The sequence below is a fragment of the Ptychodera flava genome, chromosome 8 (assembly GCF_041260155.1).
Source record: "Ptychodera flava strain L36383 chromosome 8, AS_Pfla_20210202, whole genome shotgun sequence".
NCBI classification, from domain to species: domain Eukaryota; kingdom Metazoa; phylum Hemichordata; class Enteropneusta; family Ptychoderidae; genus Ptychodera; species Ptychodera flava.
The window spans coordinates 23,664,195-23,684,683 of NC_091935.1; the positions used below are offsets into that span (position 1 = coordinate 23,664,195).

Genomic DNA, 20,489 nt, shown 5'->3' on the forward strand with positions numbered 1-20,489 from the left:
GTCAACCTTGTTCCATCCCTTCAGAACCTTAGTTTTGGTACATCCCTATTGTTTCACTGGGATTGGTGCATACACAGATAGGGAAATGGGGTTAACTGGTTTAAAGTCTTTTTTAAGAAATAAACAGACTGGAATGAGGTGAGGTTGATGTCTTTATACTGCAGTAGAAATCTTTGACACAGGAACAGATCAGTTTTCAAAACACTGTCTCTGCAATGATCCCACAGAATACTCACAGACGTATTAATTTCTCTCATCTGTGTCAGCTGATCAGAGATATCAACCAACAGGATTAGGGTATATAACTGACATCATTACAGTTCATACTTTGTCAAATATACATTTATCAAATCAGAAGTTTGTGTCTGGAGTTTTCTAAAAAAAATGCACATCTTTCATTCATCAACACTGAACCCTTCCATGCGCTTTTGAAATACAAGAGGTCAAAGGTGAAACTATCGGAATATTTTGTTTCTCAGGGCAGGGTTTGTAAAATTAAAAACCGATGCAAAACATCTGCTTGGCGGTGGCGGAGTGTCAACTCTGGATGAACTTTGGAACTCGACGACAGACTACTTAAAAATGACATTTTGCTTTTTAATTGCAATACACATTTGCTTCAGTTACATATGTCAGTTGTGACTAGTTTTTAAATAAATGTGATTGTTCGGTGTGTACAGACACTTCCAAATGGCAACTTCCTTGCACAGTTACAGCAAACAGACATGTATGAAACAAATATTGACTCTGGCGCATGAATGAATTGAAATCTGATTCATACGTGTAGCATTTATTTCAGACCACTTTTCCTACAGTAAAATATCAAATATGTAACGTAAGCATTACTGTTTGCCCATTGCATCGATCAATATATTTTCACATGCTATTCTGCACAGAATCTATATGCGCTCATGTAGGCTTCAACTCTGGTTATCATCAGGGGTTTCGATCTCATAGAACCAAATTATGCTGTAGATGATGTAGGAGGGGGTGGCGACTATGGTTCTTAACTACCTGGTTGAATTTAGTTCAAGTGAGTCTAATACTTGAGGAACTCCTCGCTGTTCAAACTATCCCCCACAAGTTCACTTTGATTTGATCTGCCATCTTCTTGGTCACTATCAGTATTCTGAATATAAGTGGTATTTTGTTTATTACCATCAAAATGAGTCTTGTTGTTGTCTGTCCATTTGAGCTGAATTAATATTTGGAAATGCCATATTATAAGAGAGGCGAGATATTTGCAAAATTCTATGCAGTATAAAAAGAGATTAAGAAATGTTCACCACAGCTTGGTTGTTCATTTCTCATGACTCTCACTCAAAATGAAACAAATTGTTGGTCTATAACGTTCTACTTTACTGCAACAGAATGTGTCGGCAAATGTACTCATACACACATCAAATAGAACTTAGGATTGTCATCTGAGCTGCTGATATGATGTACGTAATGCATGTCAAAGTTATTAAAGTTTACGTCTAGAAGGAAAGTTTGACTATCAAAGATTACCTTACCTGGTATGGTTTGAGGTCAACGATCCTTTCAGAAGAAACAAAACTGTCACTCCAATATAGAAAACTGAAACAAAAAATGTCAATAATTAATATCATAAAATTCTTCACATGGGAGAGTCAAGTCTTTCCTCTTCAAGTATATAGTGAAAATGAAATAATGATAGTTGTAATACTGATATGCTCTCACTTTGAATAGTTGTACGGGTTGCCTGTATCCGATAAAACTTTCCATTGTACATATGTGTGTATGAGTTTATGTATCTGTCTGTATGTATCTGTCTGTATTGGTCTGTCTGTATTTCATTAGCCATTTGTGCATCTGTATATGTCTATGAGTACCCTGCATGAACATTTTCAAAGTTCAAGAGTTCTCTTACACAACGTTTTGCTCTGTTTAGTTCGAGAAACTGCAGCTGCTACTGGCTAATCTGGAAAACATGGAAAAATAACGGGACACAGAAAAATTTGAATGATAATATATAAGACTTACCTATTTGCATCATCTTCTCTATGAGTGACCAAACCAAATTTTTCAGCAACTACTCTCACTGTAATAAATGAACAAGATGTATTTTCAGAACATAAACTTTTCTTACAATAGCTTCTTCTAAGAAAATAAAACACATGTATATGTCCTGCAAAAATCTGGTTGTTTATCACAACCATAGAGAAATCAGCTATAATTTATGTTGCTCATTAACATTTTCTTTGTAGAAGCCCTAAACACAGTATTGACATCAAAGGGATTAACATATCCCCAACCAGCCCCCTTCCTTGTAATCTGGTCTACAATTGCCATTGCCAACAACAGATTTGGGTCAAACCATGGTGGTGAAAGGGTAAAAACTATATCATACAGTGTACTATGCGACGCCTCAAACAGTCTTCTCAAGAAAGTCTGGTTGAAACAATTCCATGGATATAATGTCATTTAATCAATGTCTGGAGACTTTAGAAAGTTGGATATGGTATGTGTGGAATCCAGTATCTGGCATCTCGGACTCCCTATGGCCTGTCTGCTCATCATAAAAGAGACAGAATTTTATGGAAAGACTCTGAAAGTAACTGCTATTTGAAAACTTTCTTTATGATGATGTAATAACTCACATTTGATACACAATGAGCTTACAATGTTATTTCTACGCTATACAAACATTTTTTTGTTTTGATATGCTTTTCACAACTCTTTCATCAATACTTTCTGGAGCACGCTGAGATATTTCGTTTCAAAGCTTTTGGGCAGATTATTACTAATTTTTTCCAAAAATGTTTCTCATAAACCTTTCATCCATACTTTGGCGGTATAAAATAATAATTTTCCTCAGAGCTAAAAGACTATTTCACTGAAACTTTGCAAAGAGAGAGTAGTTTTCCCCAGGGCTTGCACATTACACCACTCGCTAGCTTTAGTTCTCTTTGATGCAAAGAAGGTTCTTTGCTCTGCACAATGAATCTTGGCATGGGCTGGATGAAAATAAATCTTTTCTAATTCTAAAGAAAAAACCCAACTCTGAGAGTGTTTTGAAACTTTGGATGTCAGCAGGCTCAGAATAAACAGGTGAGCCAACAAAACTGAAAATGTCAAAAATGTTACAAGACACGGTTAGACAGGGTTTCTTGTTTAAGCAGAGTAAGCAATGCATAACATAGCATGGTAACACCAGATTGGGTAGAGTTTCTGTAATTATCTAATGCCGAAACACATATTTATTTGCAAAAAAACATGAAACTAGAGACAACAGTACTCTGTTTTCTCAATGCAATGTGTACATATTATAAGCGCAAATAACACAAACCAACACAAGAACCCAAGCATTGGGTAAGAAAGGCATAGCTAGTATAACTATTGACTAAAGGTGTGTGCTGATCCAACGAACAAAGTCATTTTGAAAATTGAGACTTGCTGTGGTTTCTGAACAGGCATTCTCCTTTGCCATACAACCAACAGCCTGAGACCGTAAAGTTTGGAAAATGTGGGACATAACTGTGTTTCCTCATACTTTCCACTACAAAAATACTATCTGGTAATGCACAGCAGTATCTGCTAATGCACAGCAGGATGCAAAACCTATGCCCAAGTAATGGTACGTTGACTCTAAAAATTTATCGTTCTTTGAAATAAATAGGTTGCCCAGTAATATGGTACGTTCCAGACTGACGACTTTGCGTCGGCCCAGGTCCCGACCAGGGCCGGGGCCGACGTAAAAAACCAATGTGGACACGCTGAGTCGGCCCTGGGCCGACTCAGTTTGGTCCGGTTAGAAGGGGGGCTTCAGGGCCGACTCAGGGCCGACGCAAAATTTGGTCCGACGCAAATCGCCAGTGTGGACACATTACGTCGGCCCTGGTCCCAGTTGACCAGGCCTCCGCTATGGATCGAAGTTGAACTAGTCACACTATTCGCACAAAACAACGACGTTTGAAACTAAAGTTTACACCTATCGAGGTTTTCCAATCCAGTCTTTACATTTTAATATCATCCCATGCCATGTACGCTGAACTTCCCACCAACCTTTGTTCCGCAAACGAGACCATGTCATTCGATTCCACAGTGCACGTAATAGACTAGAGAGGCAGGGAACTGGTCAATTGGACCCCACGCCGATTGGACCCAAGTCAATTGGACCCAATGATAGAGATAGATATTATTTAATCATTTCACATTTTGTTGGTCAGCAAACGTCCAGTATCACTGACCGGCGTTAAAAACACTATGATCAAGACTTGTATTTCATAGTCAGTATCTAGTCTTTATATACTTGTGCAACGAAATTCACTTCGACAGTGCTGTAGTACTCGGAGACGGCAACCCAGCCCGCAGGTCTAAACAGTGAAGTACAGTACGTACGGTACATTTGCGTGGCCAGCTTTAGGAGCAAAGGCTGATACTGACACGTGGTTGTCTAAAGGCCGAGTTACACGAGGCAACTTGCCGATCAACACGATAAGCAGCGCGGCACACAACGCAGTCAGACGACGCGACTGGAACATTTACACGAGGCAACTCGTTAGGCAACTTGTCGCAGTTTCCTTACAAAAGATTACGGTGCGCATGCTTGAAGAGCGGACGCGACTGTGTTTCGTGGCTGCCCATTATCAAAACGGTCCTCTAGATCGTGACAAACGGCAATATGGCTCGACCACAAAAATAGTAATATTTCGTCGAATTAAAGGAAACTCGTACTAAATAATCTACGAATCAGATTAATGAAGGATATTTTCGAAAAATCTTACTAGATGTGATAATCAAACATATATAAAAACGCCAACTAAATAATTGTACAGCTAGAATTATTTCGAATATTCTTACAGAGACATGTTTGTCATGTCGAGATGGCTTCACGGGTATGCTTGATTGGTAACATAGGGTAGGGACAGAATTAACAGAAGCAGGGTGGTACGATTGAAATATTAACTGGTTGCCTTGAAAATGGTGACTCTCCTCCAAACTTGCATACGAAATTGTGGCCTTCCTCTTAAGTCATGAACCTCCCGTCTTGATTTTAATGCCAGAACATATATAAAAGTGATAATTATTATTTTCTAAGAATTATTAATAATTCGATATTAACGGGAAAATGGTATTCCCCCTCCCGAGCCATAATGGAGGAAAGAAAACTTTGTACAAAATAATGTACGATACAACAAAAAGCCGAGTACACTATGGAGTGAAAAGTTTACTTGAGTCCATGATTGTCCTGCAGGGGGTACACTAATTTTGGTTAATAGTTTTGGCATTACCAGGGAATTTATAAAACATCTGAGGCCACAATACGAGACATTTGGATATTTTATCAGTAATTATCTGGGGAATAACGTCACAAATTCTCTGTATTGACAATGATGTGATTTAATTTTATCTAAAGATTAAAATTTGACGGCACAGTGAAACAGCAATAAGCTCAAATCAGAATGAGAAATTTCAAAATCAACTTTTCCGCGACACTGTAAAAAGGCTAGCTTGTGGTCATGAGGAGGGTGGTCACGCCGACCGCGGCCTTCCATTGTAGAAACTTGAAAATTTGGCTATTGAAATGGTGTCATTTTGTGGCATTTTCGGTGCATTTCAGACATGTAAAAACCATGAGTATTAGCTGTTCTGCAACACAAAAATGATGAATACTTTGTAACATATCATGGTGCATGCAACAGTGCAGTGTTTAGGGACGGGTGTCGTCAAATCGTTCAATGACAGAAATATCGGTCACGTATCGATTAAAGCCCGTCCTGGAATATGCGTATCAGTCATCATTAATGCACCAAATAAGGACATAGTTTTAAATAAATAAAAAAAATAGCTTAGATATTTTTAGATTTGCGAAAAGTTCTTATAACACGTAACCCGAAGTGACAATCGTGTGAATGATGGCATATTTTATTCTGGGGAACTTTGAAAAACGCTCCGAATAAATTTGAATTAATAAACTGCATATATATTAAGTTATTAAAATGCAAATTATCAGCTCATGGTTAAGGTTAACGGGTACAAAATATTGTCGTACAATAGGTCATATGTTCATTATTCTAGCAATTTCAGCTTACCAGTGAGCGATCGTTGAATCGCACAGTCTACGAATCCATGAAGCATAGAATGCATCATGGAGGGCAAAGATGTCGGGCATCTTGAACCTTTCACGTTCGTAAGTTACAATTATTGTGTCTTTTTATTCTGTCAGGCCCATTATTCCATAAAAAAACTTGAAAATTGCTTGATTGATCGGCTTCAAAAGTTCATCAAAAGCACCAAGAATTAACAATACGTAAAACAGTTTTAGAAGAGCTACTAATTGGATGATAGTGATTTTACCATACAGACTTAGCTTACGCTTTGACCAAAGTTTCAAAACGGTCTTAAGCCTTTCGATTTTTTTCTCCCAGTTAAGTAGAAGTCTTAAACGGTCATAACCAAAGTAAATCCCTAATATTTTTTATGAATTCCAAATTCAAACCACTCGAGGTGTCACGTCTATTTTTCCATAAACCGAGCCATAGTGCTTCAGATTTACTTACATTCAGTTGAAGGACAGACACTTTTCCAAAAATCTGAACCGTGTGAAATTCTGTGAAATTGGAAAAACGTTTCGCAATTTTGTTTATGGTTACCGCCATTGCTACCGCCTCCACTTATCTGCCTTGAAAAAAGGCAATTTTTGTTCTCTTAAGTAGTTATCCCTCCTCATGGTGAGAATGACCTGGTGTAGGCGCAAGCAAAATAACACTTGATACATTCGTCGTTTCGCAAAACATCTCGCAAATTGTCCGTTTTGGTGTACAATCTATTGGAGCCTGGCATGTCTTTATGTGCTCGTCGGTAAATTAGGGATGAAATAATTTCGATTAATTGATTAATTCTTTGGTTTAAGAAAAATATATTGACATTTTTCTTTGATGTATAGGCCTAAGAGGAAAATACTTATATTACGATGACGTCACGGTGACGACGCTCGACATTGTCTTTCGTTGTGCTGATTGTATTCTCTGTGTCGTCCCGACCTGATCGATGCTTTCGATACGTGTAATATCAGTCCATATATAAGGACAACGGAGAATATTGATGGCTCCTCAGGAGAAATTATCATTCAGCAGTTTATCTTATATTGAAGCGGTTATTCACCAGTTTACCGAAGATTGAAGTAGAGTTGATAGAGAGGGTGGATATTTTTTTGATTTGTCTATAGATTTATTGATTTATTGACATATTGATTGGTTGATTGTTTTTTACAGTTTATAGTTTATTTCCTGTTCGAGTTTTGTAAATTTATATGTACTAACAAGTTACAATCGATGCGCGCAAACAGGATCACTGTTCTGCGCATGAGTAGAGGTCAAAGGTTTCTTCAGGCGACGCGACGCAGTGTGTACACGGGGCAACTCGTCCAAGCGACGGGCGACGCGTCGCCTGAAAAACCGACATGTCGGTTTTCCGGGCGACGTCGCCTGACCACCTCGGGCGACGCGACGATATCATACAAACGAAGCAACACGGCGGGCAACTCGCGTTGCCTGTCGTGTTGCTCGTCGCGTTGCTCAACGAGTTGCCTCGTGTAACTCGGCCTTAAGACTTTATAAATTGCTAGCGAACTCCAAACATAAACTACGTATGCTAAATCAAAGCATTGCTCGAATATATGTATGACTTCATAATTTGGTAAAACCTCGCGATCAATCATGGGGTCCAATTGACTTGGGTCCAATCGGCATAGGGTCCAATTGACTAGAAACCGAGAGGCATGTCAAAAATGCCGCGCACTGGTTATTTCTCCACCGCGGTCTTATATATACCATATGCTCATCCAATAAATGGTGAAGGTCTCTCCGATGATTAAAAGGGTGAGTGGTAGTCATATTTGCCCTTCTTGTGCGTAAAAACACAGGAAAATCATGAACAGTAGAAACAGCGTGCCATATTCAAATGTGCCATTTTGAACTTTGACAGGTCAGAGGTCACAAAGGAAGGTAAAGTTACGTCGGCCCTAATTCTGGTACCGGTAAGTGTGGACACGGACCAAATTTAATCCCAAAAGGACAATTATTTTGCGTCGGCCCAAATTTCAGTTGGGTTGCCAATGTGAACAAGATAAGTCATTCAATAAACAAATAAAAATAAATAAATAAACAAAAATAAATAATAAACAAATAAATACTTACCTATTTCAATGAGTTGACAGATAAATTAACATAGACTTACCTACATCATATTTAGTACCAGATAGATTGATGGTGATTGGTAGACGTTTCTTTTTCACTTTCTTTCTTTGATTCAGACTGAGCAAGGAGGAAGAGGATAATCTTGTCTGTTTCTCATCGTCAGTGTCGTCAATTCCATTTTCCATCACAGTGTTGGACATTGACTGATGCACACTCTGTCTATGAGTCAAGTCTCCTGCAATGCAACAAGACATCAACTCATGTTTAGAAAAGTCAAAATGCTTTGTAATTCCAATATGACCTGATGTACCCTTTGTTATTGTTATCCGAGGTAAAATGATGAAATCAGGACACAAACTCTCCTCTTGCCAGCTCCCTCAGTCACTATCAAGTTTAGTTGGTTATTAAAAAGGCCAGTAGCTATAAACTATCGTTTTCACTATTTTTGTTGTTGATATCAACTACAGTTTCTTGTTCTACTCATTCAAGCATGTTGAGATACACAATATTCAGTTTGTCAATTCAGCCTGTACATTTGTCAACTGCAGGTTTATAAGTGAATTCTGGTTCTCACTAGAATTCAAATTTAAGCAGTAACACTGCATTCTACATGTATAGAGACTGTGTTGACAAGCTAAATGGTGTTTTAAAATGATCTTGAGAGTAGAACAAGAACTAGCAATTGACATACATGTATACACAAAAAGAATAAACGTCTAAAAAATTATCAAAAGTTACAGCTACTGGTCCTTGAAGAAAGCTGAAACTTGAACAATTTGATCACAGGGCAAATAACAAGAAATGACATTTTTATTATCACAAAGTAAATTTTTGTTTCCTTTCATTTACCACTTTTATCCCTAAAAAACTGATAAAAACTCCAGTGACAAGTTTTCATGTTATGACCGTGTATATACTAGACACCAATGACTATTCAATGTAATTACCACTAATATTCCAACATCTCAAGTAGCGACCCACTCTCCAGTTTTATTGTCAACACTGTTAGGAGCTTGTAAAATTGCTGTGTGGAATTTAAGATGAGGCCTGTGTGTTAGCACTGTAGCTTTGAAACGGAAAGTTTGCATGAAACCAATGTTTACACAGTACATGTACATTTGACCCTCGTCAAAGTAGAGCTCCATTTTAATGCCTGTACTCCAAGGGGTGATTTGGACATGCAAAAGTGGATAGCGGGCTGACAGGTTTAATAGGTTTGAAGTGAATTTCAAACTGAAAGAGGCATTTCCTTGCAGAAAGTGTACCTATCTTTCCTTTCTTTTGATCACTCTGGTGTTACCATGACGAACTCTTCCGTACCACACATCATTAACATAATTAAACAAAAAACTGATATACACCCATAAGAATAAAAAAAGGCAAATTTTGCCTCACTTGCTACATCTATTTTGAGAGTAGGGGTTAGGGATTACAATTTTATGTATTCTGGGTCCAAAGTATTTATCCTTGTAGGCACTTGCATGGCCCTCACAGGGTTAATCCTACCTGACAACAACCACACTAATCCATGGCAACAGAGGTGAAAGTTCAGAGTTTAATGCCCTTCTGATATGATCACTATGTCTTATTTTTTCAGGAAGGAGAGTCGTTCCACAAGTTGGTGACTTGTCACATTGCTTTAACCTGTTTACCCCCTAATTCACAGTAAACAGGTCCATGATCACCATTGATAACAATGGGTTTGGGTCAAACCATGGTGGTGAAAGGGTACTGTATATGCAGTTGCAACATGCTCCATGGTTAAACTTTGAAGCTGAACAGCTTACCAATTTCTATGAAAATTCTACAAGTGTGCTGAAAGGAATGTACATTTAAATCACTTTACCACAGTAAATTTAAGCAGAACAAAATTCACAAGGCTGGATCACAAAATTTAGTTCAAACTATAAAATGTGTAAATTTATCAAACATAGGTCTATTCACTGATTCAGCTCTATTTCATTGTAATATCACATTATTACTGATGACATCATCATAAATAAAACTAGAAAGATCATAATTCTTATTAATATCTGTTCATACATTTGTCATATTATACGCAATAATATCAACCCTGTACGCGTGATATAATATCATATATCATTTAATCTTATGCTTATACCATTGCATGTTATATGAGATCATGACATACAATATTGATTGAACGGTTTGAGTAAATCCCTGAACAGAGCCATGATACGCTTTCCCTTCCCTTCCCTTCCAAGATTTTTAAAACCATATGTTGCTTCTATTGCCTGCAATCTATGATTTATGATTTCAGACTGCTGTTTCTATGGGTTTTCTGATGTCAAAGTATGTATGTATATACAGATATATATATATATATATATATATATATATATATATATATATATATATATATATATATATATATATATATATATATATATATATATATATATATATATATATATATATATACATATATATATATATATATATATATATATAAATGTATGTGTGTGTATGTATGTATGTGTGTGTGTGTGTGTGTACGTATTTTCTTTATATAATTGCCCTAAAAACTTTTCAATGTATTATTATCAATATTCTACTTATTACAAACCGGCCAGTACAATTAGATATGCCACAATGCATTAGTATTTAATTTGTGTTTATACACACATTGTACAAACAGCCATCGTGTCACCATGGTAACGCAAACCCTGAACCCCAGTGCCCTTTAATAGGATTTGAGAATAATCATTCTTGCATGGCGGATATGAGTAATTTCAGCGTGTTCATTTTAGCCGGATGCCGGCCAAATTGACCGGCTACTTTCGTATTTTGGCCGGCTACTTTTCAGCACTGTTTCGCTCTCTGGCCCGGAAATTCTGGTTTTGATAACAATAATTAGATTTTTTTGGTGGTCTTGCAAGCCGCAGATAATATTTCAGAAGTGCCGATGTGGCTATATGTAGTCTAGCAATTTACGCGGTGAACTTGTTGCTATCACTGTGGTACCGCGATCAGCGAACGTGTTGTACTGTACACCGTGACTGGGAATCGCTCTCGAGGTGAACCTCGCTCGCCCGATCACAGCCCGAATTATTCCGACGTTCACATCGGGTATAGCCGAAAATTGGACTAACATACAATTACGTTATGCCCGCGAATAGCCGACCATTTCCGAATGAAGCCGACTTTTGTTTCGCTCAAACGCGGAAGAGAAAGTCGACGCTTGAGAGCTTTGGTTTTCTGCGTAAGAGTAGGGCCTAGCCTGATGGGTTTTGGTAGGTTTTTGATCAAATCTAAAGCGACCACAAGTTACTGAGTCTCATTTTTCATACTTTCGAAACGCCACGTCAATCTATCCATGGTCGATCACGATGTCAACTCAAGTCGATCGACATCGCGTTTTGTGGAGGGGCCGTGTGGTTGTGTGCATCGCGGAAGAGAAAGTCGACGCTTGAAAACTTTGATTTTCTGACTTTGTCTGTTGGTTTTGGGAGGTTTAGATCAAATCTTAATAAAAAAATATTACTTGGTCTCACTTTTCGTACTTTTGAAACGCTAGTCGATCACAGTGTCAAATTTCAGGTCGACCGATATCGCGTTGTGTGTACTGTGTTACAATTGACTACCGGTGCTTTGTACACACACGGAGTACAGGCTGGCGTTCAGTGTCGTTAGTTTGAGGTTTTATCAAACATGAACACTGAAATTTAGCTCTCTTTTTCAATTATATTCAACATCAGCAAAAAAAATCAATAATCAGCTCGCGGATTCGTTTTATTGTGAAATTAGTACAGTGAATTAAAATCACTGAAAATTGTGTTCCTATAATTCATTGAATTGAATAAACTCTTTGATTTTACTGTATCTTCAATCAAGTTTATTTAAATCAGTAAAACACTCTGTACAGCCAGGCTGGTCAGGATTCTAGCGGATCGTTATCTGGGTTATGAAAACCCTAGGCCCCATTCTATGATGTATTTCAAAATGTTTGTTCAAGTCATGAGCTAAACATAATTCTACACAACAGTCTGGTGAAATTTTGCTATTATCCTTGTTAACTGAATGCAGTTGACAGGCCCGAGTGATATCAAATTAATTTTTCTGACTTTTTAAAACTTTATCCCTTGAAAACATGTTGTAATTGGCAATGATAATGATTATTCTGTATTCTGAAATGGTCTTTAATACTGTACAAGAATGCATAAAATTACTCCAAAATGTCTTCAAAATTTAAAAATTTCTTGCCATTGCTCAGAAATGTCTTCAAATTTAAAAATAATCCTTAACACTCTCATGCTGAAATGGTCTTTCATACAGTACAATAATGCATGAAATTACTCCAAAATGTCTTCAAATTTTAAAAATTTCTTGCACACAGGGAGGGGACCCCTCCCTGAAACCCTCCCCCCTGTGTGTATGTTGGAATAGCCTTTTATACACTGTATAAGAATGCATGAAATTGCTCAGAACTGTCTCCCCCCCCCCCCCCCCCCCCCCCCCCCCCGCCCAGGAACCTGGTTGCACACAGAACTAACCGCCTACTTTTCTGAATTTTCCGCCTACTTCAAAATTTTTGAGAACCCTGCTGAGTAATTCAAAAGCCACGATGCTTTGCTGTGCTGTTCTCATTGACATGTATAATGCATATATGACTGCAAACACCTGTATTCATGAAACATTTGATTATGGGGTGTTGTATCGCGTACTCTGATCTAATATTCTTCTATTTGTCCTAACTTGCCCATAATTTTCATTTAGCTGACAAATTTTCTTCCTTTCAAACAAAAATGCATCTGAGCATATTCAGATTATGAGTGTTTTAGGGAAATAGTCAATTGAATTACAAGCTGTCCATTTGTCAGAATGTATCAAATCAAATAATGTTTCGGATATTTTTGCAACTTGATCCATGAGGTGAATTTATGCTCTGGTAAACATCAAGACCAGAAGGAGACACATTCATACTCCAGTCCACAAATGTTTATCTAAATACCTTACAGCAGAGATAAAAAATTGATAAAAGTATGAAACCTAGAATATGCTGTCGTTTTCATACGTCTGAAATTAGCTGTAGTTTTTGGCCTTTCCTTTGGGTTTCATGATTTTTATGAGAAACTGAATTCTTGGCATGTTGCAATTTTACAGTTAGTAAAAGTCACCATTATTAGTCTTGAAGACGTGCCCTGCAGTTTTCATTGAAATGACTGGACAGGAAAAATGTAAGTGAAAGGTTTACAGACATTAGATATAACCATCCCTTTAACTGTACTGGCCAGTAAATTTTTCTGGTTGTAAAATTAAGTTTCTTGCACCACCGTACTCCCAATGCCTAGTATTCACCCTGTCAATACAGTCTATATCTATTATGTGTAATGCTCAATATTTTTGTCAGTCACAGAATTTTAGTCCAGACAAGAACTCATTTGTCAACAATACCATTGCATGTTGTGTTTGCAAGGCTGATAATATGCAATATTTCTACGGAAAGATTTTCTTAAAAAAAGGATGAAACACATATCAACAGATACAGCTTTTGTCCCTGTATACATCAACTCTACATAAATACTGATTTCTGTTCCAATAAAAATTGAGTATCTTTTTCCTATTGTCAAATACCATATAAGTTCAACAAGAACAAAAAATAATTAAGATTTCTGAAAGGACAAACTCATGGCTCATGGAATAAAATATAAATTGTGTGTCTTTGACCAGTCGAATTGAAGAAATGGATTTTAGGTGATTGTAAGTTGAAAGAGCCCCCATTAACAAAGAGTGATATGTTGTGACTACAACGAATCAGAGCTGTGATTATCAAGAAAAGGATGTTCAGTGCAAAGATAATACCGTTTGTAAATGGGTAAAAGAGTGTTGATACTGTGATAGAACAAGTTGTCTATCAGGTAATATGCACCTCGAAATTGGCAGGCTATTGTATATTTCATTGAAAGGCTATAACTTTGCCAAATGAAAATTTCAACCATTCACTTTCAAAATCAAGAATAAAAATATGGGCTGACTGTGCAAAAGTTGGTACTTATAGAGAAACAAATTATCACATATTTATTGACATCTGAAATTTAAAAAAATAAGCCTGTGAAAACTTAAGTTACTCCCATGAGCTTCAAAATGAGCCCAAACAAGTTGTAGGCCACAAAGAGTATTGTAAAAGTTCAAAAAGTCCTAAAATCTGTTCATGGGGCAGATTCTACATTAATTAAAATATTTTAGTAGCAGAGTAGTGCATGAGTCACTCCACTTATTCATAGAAATAACCCTTTCATTTTATATCAAGTGAAAATCAAAACCTGTCGTCGAAACAATAACATCTTGTACAGCCATATAGCTTCTAGTTATTGCTAGCCAAGTAATACTTTAATTCATGTATAGATTACATTTTAATTTTTAAATACATCGTTGATCCCATTTTGATTTTTCTTCATGTTTTTTCACATCAACTTTCTATTTTTGTGCGAGAAAGAGCAAGCTGTTGTAGATTTGCACCATGGAGCGTATAGCAACTGCTTTGTGACCACTGATCAAATTCAAGCACCTTTCACAGTGTATACGGCAATCCACACCCATATCTTGTTCCTATGATGACTTGAGCTGCATTTGTTTAAAACAAACGTAAACACTGGTCACTCCACCCTGGAGTGAACACGAAACATGCTCTGCCCAGCGATTTCACCAGTCCAAAAAACGCAATCAAAACTTTACAACACTCGTAGTACGACAGTAAAGAAGGCATTTACAATGGTACAAATACTTGACAACAGAACAGATGGGGACAAACGTCCCCGTTTAATGAAAGGGTAGAGTACTGTTTTCATCAGAGGCAAAGAGGAACAACGGATGAGTGTAAACACAGCACACGGGCCGTTACTCCTTGACAACAGCGGTGGTGGGTGCACTTTTCAAACTGTAAAGCTAGGTCATCTATAAGAGAACCACAACCACCCTGACAAATAAACAGTCTTTCAAAGCTGCCTTGACAAGAACGACCCCCAAGTCATTGTCCAAGGTGACCTTAAGCTGTCTGCAGTGACCCTGTTTCTAATGTCCAATAGAAATGACATTTGTGCTGTTCTCATGAGCAAGGCCACAGATTTCCTTGATGACTACAAAAATACACAAAAAGTATCATAAAGTTTACAATATATTTTATGCATTCACTTGCATGGTATATGAAAAATCTGCATAATGCTACGACCTATTATTGCAATTATACTTGCAAAAAATAGAAATTAAGCCTTTTAGTTATCTTGCCATTTACCATAATAGAAGGAATGCAATGTTTTCAAGAAAAGATATTATAGAAATATTTTCACCATACCACATTAATTTTAGTCATTCTGTTAAATTTCGTTTTCAAGCAAAGATTTCAGAGTATATTAAGGTAGAATGCTAAAATGGTTGTTCTAAATTCTTTGGAAAAAAACAACATTCCAAGGACTAATCTCATACGATGCAACTGTAAACAAATAGATAAGCAAGTAGATGTATGAATAAACACAGTTACGAGTGGAGTGATACGTACCGGCGCCGCGTACTATGCATATAAGAAGGGGAAGTTGGGAAACGGAATGGCCGTTTTACGCACCCCTCGCCGAGTTTGGAGGCCGATTTCCCTCACAATAAGCCTCAACTATATACTAAACCAGCATCGATGGCCTCCAATACATCTTAGAATTCATACCTACAAGCCTCTTTGCGTCAAAACGACCTTCTGTCCGTTTTTGGGTGCGATTTCCGTGTTTTTTGACGTGATGGAACACTTTCATTCTACAGCTGTGGGCGGGGTCAGACCAGCCGCGCTGTGATTGGCTAATTTTTTTCCGATCGACCCCATGATGACCTCTCTTGTTTAGATCGCTCACGGCCCGGTGGTTTCAATCGGGTTCGAACTCACAACGTATGGTATCTTGTCACCTAGCGGAGACATTAAAATTAGGCTATAGAAAGGGATTGCTGATAGGCCTATTCGAGAAGACTGTTACACCGTTACTCAAAAGCTACAACCACTGCGGGGCGAAACTACGGTATGCCCGAGTGTCTCATATTCTGTGAAGCATATTTTTACCTCAGAGCACTTTTTGGCCGGTTGCTAGTGACGACAGCGAACACATTGTATCAATTTATTTTCGATAGAATATCGATCGAAATCTGCTGGCGTATCGGCTCATGCGTTCAGGTCACGTCATGAATATGTCCACAATAACCCGTATATATTGACTTACATACCATAGTACCAACGTATCCGTTGGTTTCTTGAACTTAAATTGAATCGTCGACACTCTTTACAGTTTTTGTGATGTGTTTATCTTTCAGCACATTTTGGTGCACATTGGCCAAGTTTTGCGCCATTTTTGGCTGGGAAGGTCATGCGAGTGAGCAACACAACATAGTATCAATTTCCAATAAACAATATCGATCGATAACGTTCACCGCTCGATGACAGTGCACACTTTGCGCCTGTTCGCCTCCGTTCTGTTTTATTTTTCAAATTTACTGGAATTTTTATCGTTGATATTCGCCCAAATTTGGTCTATATTACAACAAAATGACAGATATTTAGGCTGTACAACTTATGAGACGCATACTGGTTAAAATGCGTCAATTTAAGGCCCTTGTTCTGCATATGTACACGCCGTAAGATCGCCAAATTATGGACGGCAACAGTCCGTATATTTCAGTGATCGGAATAAAAAAATGCAAATAAAACATTTTCATGGAGAAATTCATCATTATTCATTCAATTTCATCATTATTCGTTCAAAATTGAGGAATTTGCACCGGCGAGAAGTGTGCAGTCTGTTCGGTGTATTATACGTCATTGTTTTCTATGGAAAAATCAAGCCTATTTGCCGCGTTGTAAAATGAAAAATATATCTGAAAAAAAACCAAAAAACATTAATCTAATTTTTTCATTTCGCTTTAATTCTTAAGTGTTTGAGATAACACAGCTGATGAAACTTTCGTTTTATTTTTTGAGTTTTCCTCTTATTTTTATGAAATGACAAGTTAACGATCGTTTGGCTGTTGACTGTGTTTTTCACCTATTGTGTATATGAATAATTAATTATCGCATAGCTATTTTCAGATGCCAAAATGTCATAATTGAAAGGTCAACATATAAGGAATTGAATCTGCAACGCTTTCATCAATATTAAACTGTGCAGGGAGAAAATTTGGCGAAATTTTAAACATAGAGTTGAAGGCGGATTTGACTGTCTGTGATGTGCCCGTTATGATGTGTGGTGAAGACACTGAATCATGTACGGTGCTCACTGCGCGCGGCGAATGTACTGTGATGTCGAGTTCTGAGACGTGAAGGTACATGATTTCACCAACTGTTTTTTACTTGAGACTTCCAACTGTGTGGTTAAGTTGCCGCTCATCTGTGTTGATGTATCAACTTCGTTCGGTGTCTCTCGGCTGTCTGTTTTGTACAAGCATTCTAGTGAGTCTGCAGTGTTTTGTTGGTGTTTTTTTTTTCTACACAGGATGTGTGTGTTTCGCAGTGGGACAAGCGTTGTGACAGGGAGGACGGCGCGCTTGGAATTATTAAAATCCTGAAATCGGCTCTATATACAAGACAGTGAAACAAAATTACACATTACTATACATTAAACGCAAACCACCAATCTATGGACGCGGACGATGTGTACGTGTGGAATTGCTTTCCCTTTTACTATATTTATACAGGGTCATAGCACTATTGGATTCGCCAGTGTCTCGCCATTTATTCCAAACAAAATAACTACAATGATCCTGTTATTCACCATATCGTAATATAAAACAACTTTGGTAGAGCAGATGTGAAGTAGCCTTCATTTCTATATGAGTTCGAACCCGTCGAAACCACCGGGCCGTATTTATGCCTCAAACGAGCGATCAAACAAGAGAGGTCATCATGGGTCGATCGGAAAAAATTAGCCAATCACAGCGCGGCTGGTCTGACCCCGCCACAGCTGTAGAATGAAAGTGTTCGATCACGTCAAAAAACACGGAAATCGCACCCAAAAACGGACAGAAGGTCGTTTTTGAGCAAAGAGGCTTGTAGGTATGAATTCTAAGATGTATTGGAGGCCATCGATGCTGGTTTAGTATATGTTGAGGCTTATTGTGAGGGAAATCGGCCTCCAAACTCGGCGAGGGGTGCGTAAAACGGCCATTCCGTTTCCCAACTTCCCCTTCTTATATGCATAGTACGCGGCGGCCGGTACGTATCACTCCACTCGTAACTGTGTGAATAAATAACTAAAGTAAGCCAGCCAGGGAACAGGAGTTTTCCAATCTGATGTTACATTCATTGAAAACTCTGCACACGAAAATATTACAAACACTGGCAATATTTTCATAACTGAATCATTCTATTTGACTTTCACAATGTGCATAGTAGTCCCAGACTAAATTACACTTGAAAAGGGCATAGTCAATAAGTGTTGAAATAGTGGTGGTCAACCAAATATTGGTATTCACGGCCACACTTCTCACTCCTTGATTCAATATTTCATACCTGTTTTTTCTCCTGATCAATTTGATATTTATTTAGTCTTTTGTAAAGGCCATGAAAGACATACTTTAAATTAATCCTGTGCTTTTTTAATCAAAAGTTTACAATCTTTACTTACATTTATTTGACATTTCACATTCTGAAATTCAGCTCCCCTATCTCTTAGTAAAACAGGTTCTTAGAGATGCATATGTACGTTACCCAATATTTAAAGTAGAATGCGTCTTGGCAGCTGACATATGGAGTCCTGGATTTTTACAATACTTTTCTGATATACCCCTTGTGGAGGCTCATTTTGGAGCTCTCTAGGGAAACGAGATTTTCACAGTCTTTGTGAATCAAAAATTTCATTTTTATCCCCATAGAGTTAACACAAAGATGGCAGCCATTTTGAATTTCAAATCTTTGCACATTTGAGGTACTTTGTTTCTCTAGTACCAAAATTTGCATGGTGACCTTAAAATTTTATTCTTGATTTTTCTAACAGAATGGTTGTGAGTTTGCTTGAGGCAAGTTAGAGCATAGGTTTAAGTCTTTCAATTTTGAGATACACACTACCTTAATACACAACAGTGAACCTTAATTGGGAGTCCTTTTCAATTTACAAAGGTCCGATTTTCTCACAGGAAAACAAAATGCTTTCAGGAAGGTTTGCTATGTGCTTATACATCTTTAGGAACAAATGGGGCATGTACACAAATTTTCATTCCTCTTGAAAACTTCTGGTTGATTACATTTCAGATAATTGAGTTTACCTACTCTTGAACCAACATCCTGCTTCCAATCAGGGTATATTACCCCTTTGAGTGCTGTAATTTTCCCGCCAAAATTTTAGTGCAACATTTCACCACTTTTTATAAATTTTTCTGTAATTTTTGGTAATTTTGGACCTAACGAACTTCAGTATTCGTTGGCTTCAGTTTCTGATCAAAATTTTTGGAAAAAATCTGACAAAAATTGGCTGAGTTATATTTCATAGTGACAACAAAATTGACTTTGGCAGAAATGAAACAATATTTAAACATTTGGTCCCAAATATAAAAGTACAAAGTGTAAACTCACCTCTATCGTACGATGACAGTGATGAAAGTGAGTTACTGCTCGTCAGTGATGTTTTGTGGACCGGTGGTGCTGATGCAGAAGGCATGGTAGTGACAACTCCTTGTTCTTTTGTTTGTCACATTGTCCCTGTCAGCAGTGCAAACAGCTGTCCTGAAATTCAACCATACAGTTCCCAAACGTCCACCAGTGGGAAAGGAAGGATTTAAAAGTCTGCCGGCCTGAACACAGAGACAGTGGGATGTATTGTTGTGTATTGTCAGCTGTGATCTGTGGCTGTCAGAGCCTACGCAAACATGGTATTGTCCCTGTATCCAAGGTGATTCAACTTTGTACCCGTGCTATGCCCGATGCATATTACGGTACATGCAAGACACACACAGTCCCACCTGGTCCCACCTGCGGCCGTACTTTATGAAGCTCTCCGCAGCACCTAAACGAGAGACGCCTTGGTTCTTGTCAAATTGCACGCTTCACGTCCAACGTTTAAATATCAGGGATATGTGACGTCAAAAGTTGACCCCCGTGTGCTAAAGGGAATTCTTTGTCGAGGCTTTAAAACCACAGATTTCACTAGATGAAAACAAAGCAAGCTGATGTACTGTTGACAGAAACCCCCTGAAAGAAAGAAGGGAAAAAATCTGATTAAAATTCACATAATCTGTGCTGAAACACATATACTGTTGTTAGACTAAATCTGTTTCTGTTTGTTCACTAAAGTGTGACAGTCGCCCACTGTGCGTGATTTTGCATACCGAGGTAGGCTGAAACAT

The 20,489-nt window shown here is 37.8% G+C and overlaps 1 protein-coding gene across 1 annotated transcript in view; it reads right to left on the reverse strand.

Annotated features, from left to right (window-relative positions):
* Positions 1-20,489, reverse strand: part of LOC139138828 (tubulin polyglutamylase TTLL7-like) — a 56,808-nt gene that overhangs the window by 24,179 nt on the left and 12,140 nt on the right. Inside the window, 4 exon segments of the mRNA XM_070707372.1 lie at positions 1,515-1,578; positions 2,005-2,062; positions 8,203-8,397; positions 19,720-20,334. Of these exon segments, the coding sequence (XP_070563473.1) occupies positions 1,515-1,578; positions 2,005-2,062; positions 8,203-8,397; positions 19,720-19,804 (402 nt within the window). The 5' untranslated portion in view covers positions 19,805-20,334.